Source organism: Equus caballus, chromosome 18 (assembly GCF_041296265.1).
Source record: "Equus caballus isolate H_3958 breed thoroughbred chromosome 18, TB-T2T, whole genome shotgun sequence".
Taxonomy (NCBI): domain Eukaryota; kingdom Metazoa; phylum Chordata; class Mammalia; order Perissodactyla; family Equidae; genus Equus; species Equus caballus.
This window is the reverse complement of record NC_091701.1, coordinates 75,068,142-75,088,984: the sequence shown is the minus strand read 5'-3', so window position 1 is coordinate 75,088,984 and position 20,843 is coordinate 75,068,142. Positions and strand designations below refer to the sequence as shown.

The 20,843-nt window shown below is 38.0% G+C and overlaps 1 protein-coding gene across 18 annotated transcripts in view; it reads left to right on the top strand.

The window, feature by feature from the left end:
• Positions 1-20,843, top strand: part of SATB2 (SATB homeobox 2) — a 197,987-nt gene that overhangs the window by 96,949 nt on the left and 80,195 nt on the right. For all 18 annotated transcript variants that reach the window (XM_070242105.1, XM_014732597.3, XM_070242107.1 and 15 more), the window contains one exon: positions 6,192-6,294. In XM_070242105.1, coding sequence (XP_070098206.1) covers positions 6,192-6,294 — 103 coding nt within the window. The remainder of the gene's footprint in view (positions 1-6,191; positions 6,295-20,843) is intronic.

Below are 20,843 nucleotides of genomic sequence, written 5' to 3'. Positions count from 1 at the left end.
GTTTTGATCCATTAAAATAAGTAAAGCTAACAGTTTCTGCCTTATCTGCCTCATAGGTTGTGATGATGAGCACATGGAATGATTAAAGAGAGAGTCTTGTTCACTGAAAATGGCAATGAAAGAACAAGTAGTTTGCAAATGCGTGCACCTGCCATTGTCCCCCTGCGCCGCCCCCAATGTGTTCTCTCAAACTGTAGACATGTTTAAAAAATTTTTGTGTGTGGTAAAAATACATAACATGAAATTAATCATTTTAGCCATTTTAAAGCTTACAATTCAGTGGCATTAATTGCATTCACAATGTGTGTAACCCTCACCCCTATTGATTTCTAAAACTTCTTCATCACCCCAAACCGAAAGTCTGTAACCATTAACAGTAATTCCCCCACCCCAACCCCTGGTAACCTCTCTTCTATTTTCTGTCTCTGTGAATTTGCTTATTCTAGATATCTCATAAAGTAGAATCATAGAATATTTGTCCTTTTGTGCTGGCTTATTTCGCTTAGCACATAGATATGTTTTTAAAGCAGCTCTGTCCTATGCCCCTGGTTGAGGTTTTGTTTGCCAAATATTTGAGGAACAAAATGACAGAAGTTGCTGAACCTTGAAAATGTTACTAGATTTCCAGTATGATGGTGATATAGTGTTTATACAACTTTTTAAAGATGTAAACTGTAGGATAATTATTTCTGTCATCCTAAGGAAGCCTTGCCCATTTGGGGATCAGTAAAGAACTAACTTAAGTGTACAATATGCCAAAATAATTGGGCGGTGAAATCAAGCCGCCAGTTGGGTCATTAGAGAAACACAAATTGATTGTGTGCTCATCTGCAGACAAGTGGCTGATAACTGCATGGGCCAGCGTTGTGTTAACCAGTTGCCAGCTGTCCATTTGGTTTAATCTTAAATTTACGTATGTAGTGGGGATGCATCCTGTTTCGTGTTAACCAGTTGCCAACAGTTCCTTTCAGTTATTTTCACACGAGGTTGTTTTAGTTTGAGGTCCAGCCTCGTGAACTCATGTTGAAGGAGGCTCACGAGTGACAGCTTAAAAAGAATTCCTAACCGAGTAATGGAGATAATCACATCAAATGATCACGTGGAGGGGAGAGAGCTGATATTTGTTGCCTTCACATCTTGTGCTAGGCCTTTTACAAATCATCCCTCCGAATCCTTGCAGCCCTCTGAGACAGGTATCAAGATCCCAATTTCACAGAAGAAGGTCCCACCATCAGATAAGCCATTCAGCGACTACTTGGGAGAGAAGCTCTCAATGCAGTCGTTTCATACTCCAAAGTCCAGAGGAAGGGTTTCTTTCAACTGGAATGGCAAAAGTTTTCAATTCTGATAGCATAGCTCAGAAAGGGATGGGAGAAGGCTGCCAAATGACATTAAGTGAATTTTCCATGACAAATTCCTCCAAATCAGTTTTTTCCCTTTACTAAATACTTAATTGAAGTATCATTATACTTATGTTTATTACGTTTTTTAGTATATCACAAAGCAGAATGAAAAGGTTGAAAACGAGCAAAGAATGCATGTATTATTCATAGCCTGCGTCGCGCTGTCTCCTCCATGTTAACGTGGAAAGGGAGGCCACAAGACACCAACTCCCCCCGACTCTGACGCCAACTCCCCCCAACTCTGGCAGTCTTCCTGCTTAGACAGGGCTTTCTCACTGACGGAACGTGTAACTGTTCACTTTGGATTAAAGTGTTCTTTTGTGTAGCCAGTGTATTGTGTATCTGCAGCTTAGCTACTCTTCGTATAACGTTGCTGTTCAAACAAATAAATCTCACTAAGCCAAGGGGAATGCTGTGAAGGATATCCAATTATTTTATCTTTCTTTTTAGGGGGAGGAAAAGGGGATGCTCGGATCTTTGTCTTTCCAAACGTGTTGTGCAAATCATCTTAACCTGTGTTTATTGCTTTGCTTTTCCTATTAAGTTTTAAATTGCCTTTAGGTTCCTTAGTTTTCTCTGATTCTAAACTCCTTAATTAACTCATATAAGGGGCCTGAGGTCACAACATTGTTTTATTTTTTGTCACTTTGCTTCTTGCTTTGTCTAAAGAATTGGTTGCAGAATCTGCTATTGAGCTGGTGCTAGCAGTGGAGGTGGTGGTGAATATTTCCTTCCTTTCGTTAATGAGTTTCCCTTCTTCAGAGACCCGTGAAATAGTGCGGCCCGGTAGTGGTGTCTTTGAGATGCGTCCCACTGCGATTTGACTTAGGACAAGATACTTCTTCATTCTGAGCTTCTGGGCCCTCAGTTTGGAAAATGGAACCCTACTTATAATCACAACTGACATCTATTCTCTGGGCTAGTGAAAAATAAACAAGTGAGTTTAAAATTTGTCTCAGAAAGAGAAAAGAAAATTTATTTTTACATAAGGCAATCTATTCAGCTATAGTAAGTATTACTAACGGTATTATAATGTTCTCTTTCTGTGTGGCTTAGGGCAAATTCCAATCAGCTAGTAAACTCTGGAGTAACTCATTCTGATGTATTTTAATTCCTCAACTAACTTATTTTACTAAAAAAAAATAATTTTCAAAGATAAGTAGAAAACTATGTGTCAGAGTGACTGAACACGAGGAAACCTAGATTTTATCCCCCATCTAAAATCTTCATATTTAAAATTTCACAATTGATTACAAAGAGGTCTGAAACTTTCAAAAAGTTTCTGTAGTTGGGAAGCCGTTAAATCTTTGTATTTATTTTAATAAGTAATATTTTTCATAAAATAGCTTTGCTTACAGTCACTGTCCGTGTCGTCTTTCTGGCTGTGACTGAGAGTCTAAAGGGGCTGCCTCAACTGCCCATTGTGTGTACCCTCCTCCTTTCTTTCTCACAACCCAGCACTGTGAGAAGTGGAGCATGCTTAGCAAATGCAAAGTCATTTTAATGTAGCCTGAATGTCCCTTTGTTTAAGTGTCAAAAATAACAATACACATATCTTTTGGCTTATTTGTATCAGTATTGCTTTATATTAACATGGATTCCCAGGAGTTGGTTGCATTCTGGGTTGAAAAAGTAGACTCAGATCTTGTTCATTTATCAAAAAAGGTGTGTGGATCCAAAAAGTCCAATTGTATGGTTGCTCTGGAATTATTAGAAAACATATAAGACAACTGTAAACTACAGAATTGTATACATGTTTTAAAAAGCAGTAAATGGAAATGAGATATTTTTAGCAGGGTGGTAGGTGGAAGAGATTTTAATCATTACTCCTCCCATTTTGCCGCAACTATATCTCATCAGGTCTAAGATGCTATTGATTGTAAAATGCATCCCAATTTCAGTGACTTTAAAGTATTTTAAAAATGTGGCCATAGAAAGGATGAAATGTGTTAAATGCAGATTCTCTGTGTCCCAGGACCTCTGGAGAACATTGTTCCATGTAGAGTAAAAGTCAGCATGTGCTGGGTCTGTGTTAGCCTCATTCAGTTTTGTTTATAATGAATGGTTTTGATTTTTTAAAAATAAATTGACACTAACATTAAGATGACCTTGCACTATGTGTCAAGAATATTCTAGTGAGGCCTAGTGGTTCAGACTTAGGCTATCAGAATGTAAGGTCTAATTTAGGGTTAGAGAATGTTCATGCTTGAAACTGGAATAATGAGACATCACATAACCTTTCATCTAAAATATCCCCAAAATGTACCTCTTCTATTGTTAAAGCTCTATGAGGATGAATTATAAAAAGTCTTACCAGTAAAAGTATTTTGAGTGTCAACTAGGTGTAAAGACCTACAGGGAATTAATGAATAAAATGTGCCACAAACTAAAAGAAATTTTTCTGGTGACTAAAGATTCTTATTGTCTAGGAAACTGCCTCCAATTGCTACCCAATTCCTTTGCTCAGTTTATAGCTTAAATCTATTTACTTTTTGTTCTGTTATCAGTAGAGATGAAAACTAGTTTATGATAATCTGAGGAAGAGAACAAATCTGATTGCATCTCTGGGTAGCCAACTCCTCCTTTTTAGATGAGTTGTGTGAACCTGACTCTAGTATAGGATCTGATGATGGAGCCAGTGGAAGCACAGATATTATTTCCTTGCCGTGCAGATTAATACTGGCCTTGTGCTGTGTCAGTGAATATGCATCTGGAGCAGAGACAATAGGGAGGCGGAGGAGTGAGGAAAAGGTGGACTATCTGTTGCCAGAGTGATACGGGTCTGTGGCCTGGTCTTATGAGCCAGGAAGAGTTGAGGGACACCTGCAGACAGTGCTTGAGATACTTTCCATTGCCATCTGCTTTTGACCACTTTGCAATGGAAGGTTTAGGTCTGACTCCTGCTATGGCTGTGTAGCCTGTGCCTTTCCATGGGGTAACATTCATACAAACAACATAGAGCGATGACAAGTACATTTGCGATTATTCACATACACCAGTATGGCTGGTGTATCTATTATTAGGCTTCTTTCATGCTAAATTTTTCATTATTATGACATTTCAGTTTGGCATTTTTAGATTTCATCGCTGTCCCTTTTCATCTGTTATATTTCAGTGACTCAGATATCCCACATCAGAACTGTGTTAGACATGAGGGAGAAGAAAAACAAAGGAAACAGACACAGTCGCTGTCCTCAAGGGTCTCACAGACTAGGACAGAGAGGAAAGCTCAGCCCAGAGAGGGAACTAGCCCAGCTAGCCAAGAGACTTCTTTACTCCTTTGTTAATAACACGCAAAGCAGAACGCTGCCTCAGGAAGGTGAAGATTCCGTTGACCCTCTAAGGTAGCAGGCAAGGCTCTGAAAGTTTTCTGAGATGCTCAGGTGATGCTGGCTCATTGTGTTCCCAGGGCTGTGTTTAGATCCTCAGATTGAAAGAGTTCACCTTATTATCTCCCCTTAGAGAACAGAATTGTAATTTAGAGATCAGCAAGTGGGGGAGGATAGCCATCTGCTACGTAGAAAGGGCCAAAGAGGTTTCTGTGAATTGAATTAGGATCCCCCTCCCCCACTAGTACTGCATGGTGATTAAAAGAGCTGGGGTCTATGGGCTCACAGAAGGAACTGTTTTAAATGGGAGTCTATGCAGGCCTGTCTGTTGGCAGTTAACCTCCTGGTAAATAAGTTGCCATTGCTTTGATTTATTGTTATCTTTTTTATCTCAACTCCTTTGCAGAAATGCCATTGGAAGTTCTAAGATTTTGTTCAGCTGCTCCGTATCTGGGGATACCTTTTTTTAAGAAAGATGAGATTGTAAGGCAGGATGTAAAACCTCATGTAGGTCGTTTGGATCTCTTGAGTTGTTTCTGTCCATTTGTTTTTAGACAGACTTTGCAGAAGTTAAATCTGTGTATAAATTTATGTGACTGAATGTGTCAATTCAGGTATAAGTTAACATCTGTCACAAATGTTCGTCCAAATATGCCATAGTGACTGAAAACATATTTCTGTAGGCAATATAATTCAAGGTATGCCATTATAATTTTAATTTTTCAGTGGTAAGTCAGGTCACGCTCCCCTTTTCTTTCCTTTTAACCCCAATTACCAACAAATCAACTAAGGGGTTGAGCTGAGGAAGGAGAGGAAGACGAAGAGCAAGCAGGACTCATGTACTTAAGCACTCAGAAAGTTTTAGCTTTGATTCATTTTTGGTTGAAACACAGTATAAGTGTTATGTTTAGTTTCCCCTGCTCTGAAATAGCACTGTTAATTTTTTCATTTGGTGAATTTTCACACAAGTGCTAATCACACGTTTCTATAAATTATATTAATTTAACTTATTTCCCTAAATGTTGTTCTGCAGTGTGTAGCACGGATGTTCTCAGATTCTTGGCTGTGTAAGCTTATTGCAGTTGGAAGCGGAACAGAAACATCTGAAAGGCGTTATTTGCATTACGGATGCTGGAGCATCTGATCTCACCTCTTGCTCTGGTTCCTAAATCACTACTGTTCTTTCCCTTTGCATTTAATCTGTGTGTCCTGTCCCCTCCATCTTTGGCATTTTCCCAGGGTTGGTTTTTGGAGAAAGCACTGTCATCAAACAAGTGGAAATTAAAGGGATAGTGAATTTAGATAATCGTGTGGTGTTGACTAGTTGAGCTTACAGGAGGGTGACCACTTCAAATTGAAAAGACAAAGGAGGTTGGTGTGGGCTATAATGTGCCCTGTCTTGTCCCTAAAAAGGAGTACGCATATTTATGAACACTAACTGGTTTTTCTCTCTTTTCAGAGTATGATTTCATCCATTGTAAATAGCACATATTATGCCAACGTGTCAGCAACCAAGTGCCAGGAGTTTGGGCGATGGTATAAGAAGTACAAGAAGATTAAAGGTAAATGGACTTGTTTGTTTTTAAAGCCTATTTTCAGTTTCTTAGATCAATGAGTTGTTGATTCTTTGGAATTTATGTTAATTTGAGTTATAATTTTTAATAAAGTTGTGTATAATTTTTGCAAAGATAAGATTCTTATTATTTCCATCAAGAGATCCAGATTGGCTCCCTTAAAGCAAAGGTGGTATCAGAACTAAAAGTAAAATTCATAGCCTAATATATGAAGTTTATAGTTTTCACAAGAGATGGCTGTGAAGGCCAAGATTTTTGGAAATATCTTGAAATGGTTTATTTTAGATAGGCTTGTCTATCTATCTATTTATTTATTTATTTTTGAGGAAGATTAGCCCTGAGCTAACTGCTGCCAATCCTCCTCCTTTCACTGAGGAAGACTGGCCCTGAGCTAACATCCGTGCCCATCTTCCTCCACTTTATACATGAGATACACTTTATACACTTCACACTTTATACATGTATACACTTTACACAAGCCTGCCACAGCATGGCTTGCCAAGCGGTGCCATGTCTGCACCCAGGATCCGAACCGGCAAACCCCGGCTGCTGAAGCAGAACATGCACACTTAACTGCCACACCACCGGGCCAGCCCGGGCTTGTCTATTTAAAAAGCTCAATCAATAAACCATATATTAATGGAAATTTAAAAGCAGTCATTGTAGGTTAAATCAGCATTTACAGTTTAAGTACCAATTAACAAGTGGAATGACTGTTTTGGTATCAGGAAATCTTTGGTCAGAAATGGAGTTTTGATGTGTTTGTTTGGAGACAATTCCAGAGCAGTGGTTGAACCAAAGTGAGCCTGCTGTCAGGTGGGACTTGTGTTCAAGTCTTTGTCTTCCATTAACTGGCTGTATGAGCTTGAAAAAATTATTTGACTTCATCAAAACTAGATCTCCTCATTGGAAAATTGGAAATAAGAAAAGTGTCTAAATCACTGGCTAGCTGTGAGGACTAAATAAGTCAATATTGGCACAAAGTAACCTCTTAATAAACACTCCTATGATTCATAATAATTAATAGTAGTGGTAGTAGTACCAGCAGTAATGTATTAAATATGGAGTTACGTCTGGTCCTGAAAATACAGTTCTCTTATATAATAAATGCATGCTATTTAGACCATCCGGCCCTCTAAACGTATCAGTGATATTTTGCCTTTGCAAATTTGTCAATGTTGGAAACATTCTTTTGTTCTCACCCCAATGCAAATGCTGTTCAATTAAAATGCTACTAGTCCCTGAGGGAATTTGGGATATTTCTTGCACCATAATAGGTTGATGTTCTAGGGTCCTTCCAGTCCATATTTTGCATGATTATGACATCATCCATCATGCTTTATTATAGGTATTCATAGCCTTGCTGACAGTTCACTGCCCCCATCTGAGGTTCAAATGACAGTTTATGGTGGGTAGGTAAAGGTAGAGGATGAATTTGTTTTACTCTCTGCAGGTTTCCTCTGGGGAGACAGAGTGTTGAAGAAATGCTAGTTGGCTGTTGAGTATTTCAGAGCTTGTTTACAAGGTTACTTTTTGAGGAAACGAGCTTTACATGTATTCACAGCACATTTCTGATTACAAAGGAACGAGAGCATTTTATGCTAAATATACCAGTTGTAAGGAAAGTCAAGATGTTGAACTATCCAGGAGAAATTAAGTGCACTGAAAAATGAATTAAGATACATTTCTTTTCAGTGTATTCTAAAATTCTTAGGGCCCTTTAGATTCTGGTTTGAGCACTTGCTTTAGGATATTATTAATATTAATTATTGTACAGGATAAGATGAAGAACTCCTTCTCATTATAAGACATAATGGTGTAGTTCAGAAGAGTTTCTTTTCTCTAAGCGTTGCTTCCAAGAATTTTTTTTTTTTTTAAATAAAATTGTTAAAGTGCTTGAACATATCCTCTTTGGCTAAAAATCAAAAGAATTACGCAGCTTCAAGGTCATTTCTTAGATCCCATTTACTTTCTGTTATAAGAGAAAGGAAGAGAGCGTCCTCTTTTAATAGGCTGAAGTATAATTCCACATTCAGAAAGACTGGAAACCCTTCACTCTAGTGTTTTCAGAATTGCCACTACAGAGTCCGTGCGTGTGTGTGTGTATCTGTTCACACGCATGTTAATACTTATATCTTCTACTTTTCTCCTTTCTTTCTTAGAGATGCAATTCTTCAAGTTCTATTTTTTTTTTCGCGATAGTAAATGCACAGTTAAATCTTTAAGTGCTGTAAAAGCAGACTGAGACCTTGATTTCAATCAGGAGGTCAAGGATCCACACCTGAAGAGGCTGCCAGACACTGTGTACACATGCTATTCAAAGAGATGGAGCTAGTCATCGCTGTTGAAAAGTGTATGTGTGCGTGTGTGTGTGTCAGTAGGAGGAGAAAAGGGAAGGTTAAGGTATGTGTGAAGTAAACACAAGCTGCCGTAAAACAGTTCAAGTGGTGTTGATTCATCAACCAAGGGAGTGGGAGGAAAAACAAAGAATTCCTGACAGGTATAATGGTGCACAGAAAATAAACACCCAGAGAAGTGCGTTTCATTAACTTTCGACCCTCAGAGAAAAGGAAGTATTGGACCTACACAGGCACATTTCCTTTGATAGGAGCTTCATGCTATGAATAGATGTCGCTGTGGGAGTTCCTATCTATCGGAATCCATTTCTCATGAGAAAGGAATGATTTTGTTTGTAAAATTCCTGTTTTGTCTATCCATTTTCAAAATGAGAAAAAGAAGTGATGAATTTCAAATCTGGAAATTAGTAGCAGCAAAACCAGAATTCTACCTTAGGATCTTCCTGAGAGCCCAGCAGTCAGAGCTGCGTGGCCGTCCTTACCTCCCTCCACCTCCTCCTGCCCCGCCTCCACCCCAAAGTCTCCAATTTACGGGTACCATGGCTGGTATTCAGGATGGAAGACAATCTCAAGCTAACTGACTGATGTCCCAAACTAAATGCAGCCTGCATTGTTAAATATGTTTCCTATTATCTGCTAATGTCTGTTTTAATAAAACAGTGGGAACTAAATGGTTGCTTCTTAATCAAAACCATGATTTCCTAAACATAAGCTATGTGATTCTGTTACAAATTGCCACATATAGATCTCCTAGGTCAAATTTTTTTTTTCTCTTCTCATAGAAATAAATAAACAGTAAAATAATTATATACTCTGAAAGATCAAAGTAAATATGTCTAAAACCTGGCAAAAATAAAAGTCTACTGGGAGATTTAAAAAAAAGATCAGATTGCAAATTCTATAGTTAATGCTTAAATAAATATGAGAAAAATGAACAATCAATAATTTGATATCATTTAAAACAGATGTAAAAACTATATACAAATGGAATTGTCTACGTTTTGAAATAAACATTTTAATGTAGATTTTTTGAATTTGTTGTTAGGATAGCTAAACTATTTACACTTATTCTTTAAAAAGTCCTAAGTTGGTTTGGCTTAGCATGTTAACTTTTTTCCCCTGGTGATCACAGGAAAGCACAGTCTGTTTACCTTTTTCCTTTAATTTCAAAGACAATCATGGTTGACGCACACATATCTGAGTGAACATTAGTGTTAATTCAGAATAGATGGGGAGACAGAGGTTGGATAGCAGGTTAAAACCTGAGCCTGCTCCCCAGGAGCTCTGATAGGGAAGGAAATGGAGTGGTGGCTGGGGTAGGTTGGTTTCTTCAGCATTTTTCATTGCTGTTCATCTCATACCGTAATTGCTTCTGGCCTAGATTCTACAATGTAGAGCTCCTAAGCTCCCAAGTATAAAAAGCGGACGTTTTGTGTAAAAACGAAAGAAAGAAGTGACCATATTAAAAGTTGTTTAATGTGTATGAGTTTTAATGTTGGACACAAGGATAATCCCAACAGACCTAGAAACGTTCGTGCTATTGCAAAATTATTTTCAAGAATTCTTGGGATTATGTGGGATTTACCCCATCACTTTTTCTTTCAGAAATTCTGCACATCTTAATAAGACACTTATTTTTTTAACCTAACTCTTCTTTTGTATTAACTCTATTTAGACTTAAACTTGCCCCATCATTTTTATGAAACTAAGTGGCAGTTATGTATGCAATAGCACTAGAAATTATACTCTTACTTCAATCTACTTCTACAGGGGATCTTAAAAGAATAAGAAAGAGCCTTAACAAGGAAGGGCTCATATATTTTAAATATTTCCTAATTGAAAATTAATAAGTTAAAAGAAAATGACTTTATATCTGAAGTGTCTTTTATCTGGCACCAAAAGCAAAAAACTATCCTCTCTGGTCAGGTCAATCTCAAGTATTTAATATGTCACATGAATTAAAGGGTCATTGAAAGTTTATACAAATACTAATGAATATCATAAAGTTATTTGTGTCATAAAGTAATACCACTAGAATGAATGGACCTAAGCAAACCCCACATTTTGGCCAGAAAGCAAAATGATCCTCATCACTTTCCTTTTCTCAATCATTGCTCAAAAACCCTCTGATTGCTAGTCGTCTTAATTTTATTTGTTTATTTGAGTTTATTTTGCAAAATATTAAAAAGCTGGGAGAAATAAGAATTTTAAAAACCAGTGTTACTTCCCCAAGCCTGGTTTATTCTAGTAATCAGTATTTTATCTGACCCTGTCTGATCTAGTCTTGCAAGATCAAACGTCCGGGCCAGCAAGCAGACAGTAAACAAAGCCCGTGAAGAGTTTCAGTAAACACAAAGATTAGATGTTGAATGAAAATTAAACTCCTTGAACTAGTCCTCTGTACTAAAGTGGTTAAGTGGGTTGTGATTAAAAGAAATAAGTAATTATGATCATTATAGCTGAAATGATATAATGTTACCACATTTAAAGCACCTCTTGTACCCAAAATTGATTGTGTCATTTACAAAGTGGTGCCTCGGAGTTGAATAGAGAGAGAGATCAATGTTTCCCGACCTGGGCCCATCAGGCGGCCCTTGCGTAGCTGTGGTGCTATCGGTGGTCGGGACAACGCTTTCATCAACTGCCGGCACTGCTGCCTCTGCTGTTGTTTAACTCTGAGGAGGTAAGAGGAGGTTACTTTTGTCTACCTTGTCCTTCCGAGTCATGAAAGACGTTTGCTTTCAGCCTTGGAGCTGAATGAAGGTGCTTGGTGAGGAAGTTTGCCCTCTGCCTGTATTGTACCTTGCTTAAAGTAATACCAGCCTCAAATTCTTGAACTTGATGTAAATATTGGATTCATGGAAATAGAAACATTACTTCCACAACCAACCACTTTCCATCTTACTGGTTTTCCAACATTTGGGAGAGCTTTGTGCGTTTTCACGGTGACTGTCACTGATGTGTGTGCATTCATTGACCACCTTACTCGACCTGGCCTTCCCATCAGAAGCTTATTGGTGCTGTCGGCAACTGGAAGAATGGTGCGTGGGGAGTGAGCAATGCCTTGGACCCTTAACTCAGACATGGGCTCATTCCTTACTTGGATCTTAAGAAGCTCATTCTGGCTGTACTGGTAGCTGCTCCTTTAGCCTGAATGTGTTTATTCATAAATGTTTAAAGAAGGAAAAACAATCATTTGTCAACAATGTGGTTTGTAGATTAAAAGAAACAAACTTGCTATCTGCTTGTATTTATACGATTTATAAGCCATTTTAAATGCTTGTTAAAAAAGAATGGAAAAGGAAAAAGGATCTGCTTTCCTAACTCCTTCTTTTCCTCTGCCTCCATCCATCACATTTACTTACTATTTGAAAGAAGTGTAAGACACAGTTCCTGGTTCCAAAAAGCCTATGCTCTGTATGAAATAATTAATAATATAACATATATTTTGTCATTCAAATATAAATTTGAGCATCTACTTTTTATATCTGGCAGGATTCTAGGTGGGAGCCATTATATAGTCCCTCTTTGTGAGAAAATTACAGTCACAATTAAATAACTAATTGTAATTAAATAAATGTTTAGTCAATGCCTCTGTTACAGGCCATATTCAGTGCTAGAAGCAGCGAGAGACATCCAGACACACGTAAGATGTGGTTCCCACCTCTAGTTGTGTTGCCCTCAACCTAGCGAGGGAGGCAGCCCTGTAAGTATATTTGGCAAATATATAGCTGTGGCATAAACTATTGCAGTGGTAGCACAGAGAAAGATCCGTAAGTTCTACCTGTTGAGTGTCAGGTTTGCAGGGAGTAATTCGAGAAGACGTAGCACATGAGTTATGCCTTAAGGAGAAGTAGAGTTTTGCAAGGAGAAAAAGAAAAAGAACATTTCAGGCAACTGCAAGTTCATGGGTATAGATGGAGAGGTGCAGAAGAGCAGGATGTGTTTAGAAAATTATGAGTGGTTATCCAGTATGTCTAAATGCTGTGCATTTATTGTGGTACAATAATAGAACAGATGCCCCGATCTCTACAATTTCTGATTGGTGAAAAGCATGGCTAGGTGTGGAGTTGATGGTGGCACCAAACATTGGTGAATGAGCAGAAATATTTTGGACCTGGCTGTGGGGAGCGTTTGTGTTATAACAATGAAAAATAACATTGGGAAGGGAGTGACCACACCTTAGGGAACTCTGAAAGGCCAGTTGAGGCATTTTGAGAATCATTGAAGGTTTTTCAGCAAAGGAGTGAAATCATGAAAATGGTGGTTTAAAAAAAAATCCTCTAGAACCCATCTAAAACTGTGTATGGATGTGAGTGTGTGCAAGGCAGGAGAGGAGGCAGCTGGGAGGAAAAGGGGCAGTGCGTATACCCTGGAGGAAGTAGGCAAAATAGAATCTAGTGTATTAATATATGGAGGTGAAGACAGTGAGGGAGGTGGGGCCTTGGCTTTTGGTGGCAGCAGCGAGAAAGAGAAGCGATCAATGCAATACGGGTGTGGGAAACAGAGAAATCAAAGTAGAATCCAAGCTTAAGTGACTCTTGGTGATTTTGACAGAAACAGGACAATATAAATTGAGAGGAATTTGCTGATACTTCAGTGAGAGTTGGTGAACTAGGTAGAACTATCCATTGGGCCATTCACAATGTGGAGCCAGCTTACCAATAGACAGAACTGGAGAAGAGATTTTGCAGCCAAGTGTTTGGACATGAGAGTTAAAATGACACCAAAGGAGTTTTCTCTAAATGAGAGAGAGTGAGAACAGGCAGGGATTGGAAACTTTGAGAGGAAAAGGGCCATGGGTTGAGAAGGTGTGATTAGGAAGAAAGGGAGGTTTCATGGCAGCCAAGGGAAGATGGGTTATTAGTGGAGAAATGTCATCAAGGGTGCCAGGAGGAGGAGAAGGAGAGGAGGTAATTGGAGGCTCTTAGCTTTAGAACAAAGGGGACTGTAACGACATTGGAGGGAGCTATTTCCCTGTAATGTGAGAACAAAGGGAACCTATATGCATCCAGGAAGGCAAAGAGGATGGCAGATACAGACTTAGTGAGGAAAAGATCTAAAAGCAGCATTAGGGTTAAGTGTAACACACTCTCCCCACCCACCTCCTAATACTCAGGACAAAGAGGATGGAGCCAGTGGAGGTCAAAGGCTCTGAAGAGGAAGAGGGGTGATAAGCAAGAGCTCGCAAACTAGGAAGGGATGAGATCTAAGGCACAGAGGATGCTTTGTCTTTGAAAGAAGTTGAAATAGTTATGTCTTCTTCAGAACCTGGAGGAAAGGAAAGGAGATGGATAAGGAGACAAGTTTTGGAGATGCGGTGTGTGGTAAGGAATGAGGGAGCTCATGCTGTGTGGTGGCAGTGGGGGTAGGTGGGGGTGTTGTGATTATCTAGCTGTGAAGGAGAGCATGGTTGGGATGGGGGCTTGGTGAGGAGAACACCTGAAAAAGGTCCTGGACGAATCATGTTTGGGAAAATCATGGAGAAGTAGGCGGTTGAACTGAGGTGGCATAGCTAAGGATTTGTAGTGGTTCAGGTCTCTTTAACTCTTAGCATTTCCTTACAGTGTGCTTTAGATTTCCTATAGTTTCAGATTTCCATTTTCCTTCCCAGAACCAAAATTAAAAACTCAAAAACAAAGATAGATCTGGTGGTGGCTGATGAAGAATCTACAAGAGTTGCAAAAAGAGAACATACATTTTGTATGTACACCAGGAAATGTCCAGCTTATTTAAAGTCTGGTATGATTGTGGTGACATTCTCTTATTTGGGGGAAACCAGCAGGTTAAAATCAGAGAATTCTCTTGGTTTCTTGATCAATGAAATAAAAATTATTATTTGTTTTTCCTCAGATGATTTACAGTGTTATAAGCTAGAAAGTACCTAAGTTTGTCAGGGGCTTGAAGCTCTTAAGTAGAGCACTGTGTAAGCACTCTAACATGACAGTTGAGTACTATAACATGAGCACCAACAAGACAATTGCCAATAGGAGACAGTCGTTTAACTATTTGCCTGACTGATGGAAGGCCTTCATTTTACCCTTTGTAAGAATTTGAGATTATCTGACCTTGGAGTCCTGAACTCCTCAGGGAATGGCCATGGATCTAGAAAGATCTGGGGTACAAGTTAGGCTATGAGTTCTAACATCGGGGCTTTCAAGTTGTCACCTGAGTTCCGTGTTCCATAGTAATTTTGATTCTTGAATAATCTTCCTACTAGGCCAGAAGGTCCTTGAAAGCACGTCTGGGGCCCTCATCCATTTTGTGCCCTCCTCAGAGCCCTGTGCGCATAGGACCTTGAGTGTTGTAGATACTTAGTAAATATTAATAGCGTTGAACTTAACATAGATGAACTTGTTTGAACATAGGCACTTAGAACAGTTTTATTTTTGCACATATTATATTGCAACTAATTTTATATGCCGATGTCTCAATTGAGAGAAAAAAGAAAACAGAAAATCTCCGCTTGTTTAATTCATATTACAAATGTCCTTAGCAAATTAGTAATCAGTTAGAATCATTCTCTTCTTCTATTAATTAGTTATTGAGCTAAAGATTAGCAATAGCTAGTCAATTCCACCGAAAGAGACAGTAGCACCTTTATTAAGTAGAAATTAGGAACCATTTATGTAGCCTAAGAAAAGCATGTCTTTGAGATTTTTCCAGCTAGTTTGTTGAGTATTTTCCTTTAAAAAAGGCCTAAGATGTTTAAGTCCCATAAAATCAGAGAGAATTGCCAGTGGAAAAGAATGAATTATGGGTTGTTTCCTTAACTTTTCTTCAATAGGTTAATTAATTAATTAATTAATACACATTGATTGCCAACTGGCAAAGGTAGAATGTTCTCAAACAGTAATGTTAAATTTCTGAAATGTGATTTTTTTCTATCGTGAGCTGAATTCACCTCTGAAATTATAACTTTAGATTAAAATAAAGAATAAAACTAGAGATATTATTAGATATAAGTAGCTTTCACCTATACAGAAAGTTATGGAATACTTGAAATCATCAGTGATGTCAAGTCTGATAAAGCGTTGTTGGAAACCAGAAGGGACCATAGCGTTCAGATGCCGAGGTGGAGACTGCAGTAGGGTAAAGGTGGATAACGCTCACTTTTTCCATGGAACATAACGGGTCCTATGAGCTTTTATTGTCAAAATGCAGAGGTGTCGAGATTCAAGTTGCTTTATGGTAAATATATATGTTTTTATGGATCTTAATATGATGGAAAAAGGAAGTTGATAATAAGGGGAAAATACACCTAAGAAAATCAGTACTGTGGTATTATCACGATGCCGGCTGGTCCACTGAGCTTACGGGGCTGGAAGCGTTTTCCTTCCAAGCCTTGTTTTATTAGGAGTTAACAGGTTGGCTCGAATATCTTGCTCTAGGCAGAGACTTTGCAAGCAAGTTCTCAACGCAGAGACAGATTCTCTTTAACAAATTGAAAGAAAAAAATCTTTAGGTTTCATAGTCCTAAAAGACTTAGCTTTTCTTTTTTTCCTTTTGCCCTTCAGCCCTTTCAGGCTCCTAATATTTTCTTTAATTATATTTAGTGAACTCTTCTGGTAATAGTTTTTTTTTCCAATGGTGTGGGATTTATATCTGATATATATGGAATATTAGCTTTAGCTCTTGAAATCATCTGTCTGTGTTTGTGTTAACAGAAAGTGTTTTTTATATAACAAATTGACTTTGTACCTACAGTTATTGACTAGGAGAGAATAAGTCAGAAGTATTTTCAGTGATTGGGCATATTTAATATCGGCAGATGGGATGCTGTCCTGGTTTGTCGAGGAAATTCGTGTTATGTTTACATTTTAAAAAATTTAACTTAGTGAAAGACTTTGGGTAGACAGTAAGGTTTTTAATGTTAATGTATAGTGTTAATGAATAGCCCAGATCAGAGGGAGGAGTCAAAATAATTACCAGGTTGAACCATATGAAACTGCTGTTTTTGTAGGTCAAAATTGTTGTATATCACAATCATATATGTTCAATCATATATAGTCAATCATATATGAATTTGTTGTGATTGCCCAAGATTATCAGGTTATTACCATGTTATGTGAATGTGCATACCCCACTTATTTCTTGTTGGTTGCCTGTTTCAAAGAAACTCTTCATATTTCCAGAGTTTATAAAAAGTACTTGCAAAAGCTCTCACTTGTGTGATTCACGTCTTTCATCAGTCAGGTGGGAATCCATGCTAATGACATTCATTTTGGGACAAAGCTTTTTCGGCCACAAGAAAAATACAAGAATGGGGGGATTCATTAAAATAAATATAATGAGTGTGAGTTTGTTTTACAGATACCCAGAATGAATTGCTAGCAAATGGCAAAATAGGAATTAAAAGGATCTATGTTTTATCATCAAATAGAAATGCATTTTAAAGCATAGGCAGATGTTCAGGCCCATCTATGTGTACCAAACAGTTAAATAGTCTGAAGCAAATCTGTAGGTGGAGTTTTTTGAAGCCAATATTATTCAGTACTGTATCTCTAGGGCCTGGCATCCTTCCTGGCACATAATAGTTGATTAATAAATATTCAAAGTAATTTAAAGAAGTAAACAAACAAATGTAAATAATCCTGTTTTACTGATTAGCTAATCCAATTGTTGAAGAATCCATGATTTCATCAATTTTTAGAGCTGACCAGCCTTTTCCGTCTGTCACCTCAGGAAGCTTTGCAGGGCATGTAGTGGAGGCATCAGCTTGAGCCCTCGCCATTCAGATAACTCATCTCTCCATCACGTTGCCCCTGCATGGACATGCCTCATGCGTGCGTGCACACACCCCCAAATAGAAAGCAGGACTTCTCTGTAGGAAGGTTGATTAGTCCTGACTCAAACCCTAAAATTAGTAGTAACTACCTGCCCCGGATTGGGCAGTGTAGCATAAGCAGTGGAACAAAGGCTGTAAGATCCTGAAGATATAGGTTTGAATTCTGATTCTTCCTTTAATAGGTTTGTGACATTATTTTTCTGAGCTTCGGCTTCTTCTTCAGTAAAGTGGGCATAATAATATCTATTCATACAATTGTTGTGGGAATTAAATGACAGTGATGTGTACAGGGTGTAGTCCACTGCCCCAGCTACTATATCACTAGTCGGGTTGATGTTACCTGTGATGCCAACACGTTTTAAAAGAGGTATATTACCAATACAGACATGAAAATTTCTATACTTATAATAAAGACGTTTTTCTCTAAAGGGAATCCATTAGAAAGTACTTGTGAAACATTCAGGCCCTGAGAACTTGACTTTGATCTATGCAGAGAAAGAGGAAAAATCCTGGTTTTTACCAGCTATGTGGTTTGTTTATTATGCATGTGAGGTTAGAGCCAGCAGCCCTAATCGTTTTGAATATTCCTAAATATTTATCTACATTTGGACATCGGTTTGACCTTGAACTAGTTATCTGCCTTCTCTGATATTAAACAGGGTCATTGTGTTTAAAATTGGGCTCCAGGCTTTTGGGGCTAGCTAGGGGTAGGGAAGCAAGGAAGTTGTTGGCGGAGATTTGGAAAGCCAGGGCAATGAGATGCTCGAGCATATCTTTTCTGTATCTCAAAGATTCGGGTACGTATTAGAAATTGTCTATTTGATTGACGGTTTTTCTGCTGAGAGTGCCAAAGTCAGGCCTATGTGTTACCTTTCTAGGACCACTTCCAGAGAACTTTCTGAGGCTGACAGACTCACAGAGAAATTCTGCCATCCTTTTCTTTCTCTTTTTATTTGGCTTATATTCTTCTATCCAAGGTTTCCAGGAGAGGTTCTGGGGAATACTAGAGTGTTATCTTATTAAGGAATCCATTAGCACTCATTCATGCTAATCTGTTTACATTGCATAAGCATTTTAAAGGTTTAAGGAAAAATCCATAGGCCAGAAATTCCAGAAATTTCTCAGGGCAAAGCCTTTTACCCATTGCTTTGCTTTCCACTCATTATAACTATGGACAAACCCCAGGGGTTATTTCACAAAAGCAACTGTGTTAAGGTTTGCATTGAAACACTAGATTTAGAGTTCTGGAAAAATGATCAGTCTTTTCAAGCGGTATTGATAGATAAACTCGCAAGAGCAAGACTAGAACTACTGCTGTTGCCGCTGCACATGTAAACTACTGTTATTGTGAACACGTCAACTACTGTTATTGCTCCAATGGGGAGTTTCCTAATGAGGGATGCCGTAGGAAAGTCTTAAATTCTTGCCAAAGAGTCAAAAAGCAGAAGCAAGTATTCTGAGAAAGGGAATCCTTTTGAAAATCCTAGCAGCAATACTCTTTAAGATGCTATTGGGTAAGTAACCTGGAAGGTTGCCTTAAAACCAGTTTGTAGGCAATCCCAAGATCACCCAGTTAGTCAGAACTCAGACTGTAAAAATCCCATGTGTTCTTTCTGCCTCTCCTGTGCCATCTTGCTCTGATTGCCAGGTATCTGTGCCAATCAGACGCTTCTCCTTTTGCTCATAAATCTTCCTCAGAAAGTATACTTTGGGGCACTTAGTCACGGGAGTATATTTTGAGCACTGAAATTTTACTGAGTTTACTTTCCATAGCATCTATAGCAAATAGCCATAATAACAATAATGAAATCTAACTGAGGGAAGCACTAAAATGAAGAGGAAAAATTATTGGTGTTTGTTGTTTTAAGTTAGGACATGCCTCCTCATTCCCTGGAAAAAAGAAGCAAGCTATTAAACATCTCCTTTTTTAAAATACTGTAGGATACTTTCCTTCTTTCTTTTGGTTGATGTAAAAGTAAAGTATACACTTAAAGAAAGCATATTTTATTCGTTAAGGATTTTTTTCACTTTTTATTCATAATAATTTTTGAAACTTAAAACTAAATTTGTGTAGCATTCTTGTGAATTTAATTGCAAGAGTTATGAGATTATGTCATTTTATTTCCCAAATATTCTTCTGCCTTCTAATTTGAAGGTCAGAATATGAACTAGTAAGCCTTATTTGGAAAAACTGAATAGCAGCATATTCCTGCATAGACCAGGAGGCATGCAATTCTATATTGATAATGAATTCTTTTAAACTGCACGGATTTATTTTAAAAAGTGATATGATATAACGTGGCATAGCTAATTGAACCAAAAGAAAAGAGTGCAATTCCTTAGATGACCTTTGGGAAATAGCAGACATTGATCTGAATGTCCTAATCAGGAAATTTTGAAATGGGAGCCTAATCTGTTAATCATAATTATATAGATATTTTCTGAAATTTACAGTAGCACTTTCACAAAGATCTTCACATAGATACTGAACATCTAAATTTTACTGTTAGAATTCTGAGATAATAATATTTTCCCTATGGCAAGACTGAGGTCCAGGGAGTCTCCAACTTGCTCAAGGAAGCCCCACAGCTAATAAGAGGCAGAACGTCAATTTGAATGCAGTCATGGGTCACTTAACAAAGAGGACAAATTCTGAGAAATGCGTCATTAGGTGATTTTGTCATCATGCAAACATCATAGCGTGCACTTACACAAACCTAGGTGGGATCTCCTACTACACACCTGTGCTCTATGGTACTAATCTTATGGCACCACCATTATATATGTGATCCATCGTTGACTGAAACGTTGTTATGCGGCACATGACTGTACAGCTTTCTAATACCAGGTCCAATCAATGCTTCTTCGATATAACATGTTCATCAACAAAAACTAAAGATGTATCGTAGAGAAAATTTTAAAAAATGCTTAGGTACATTTATAATATACATTATAATATACATTCATAGGAAGATTGAATCCTTAATGTTGTTAGGCATTAGAGAGAAAAAAACAGAATAGAACAGTTCTAAGTGTCTGGAACATTCTCAAAAGACATCAACATAAAAGCAAAGACAGTATAGAACAGTGATAAACTTCAGCATAAAGAATCACCCCGCAGCTCTAAATACCTGGTGTAATCTCAAAAGACAATAAATAAAAGCAAGATGATATAGACTTAACTCTAAAACGTTAGTGTACCTAAGACTCGTTGGAATTTTAGTGTACATAGGAACTCTTAAGAGATTCTGATTTGGAGAAATTTGTCTTTCTAACAGTCTTCCAGGTGATATGGATATTGATGGTCCAAGGACCATACTTTGAGTATTTCTGACATAAACACAGACCTGAAGTGTACCGTGTATGTCCAGCCATCTCTATCTGTACCCGTG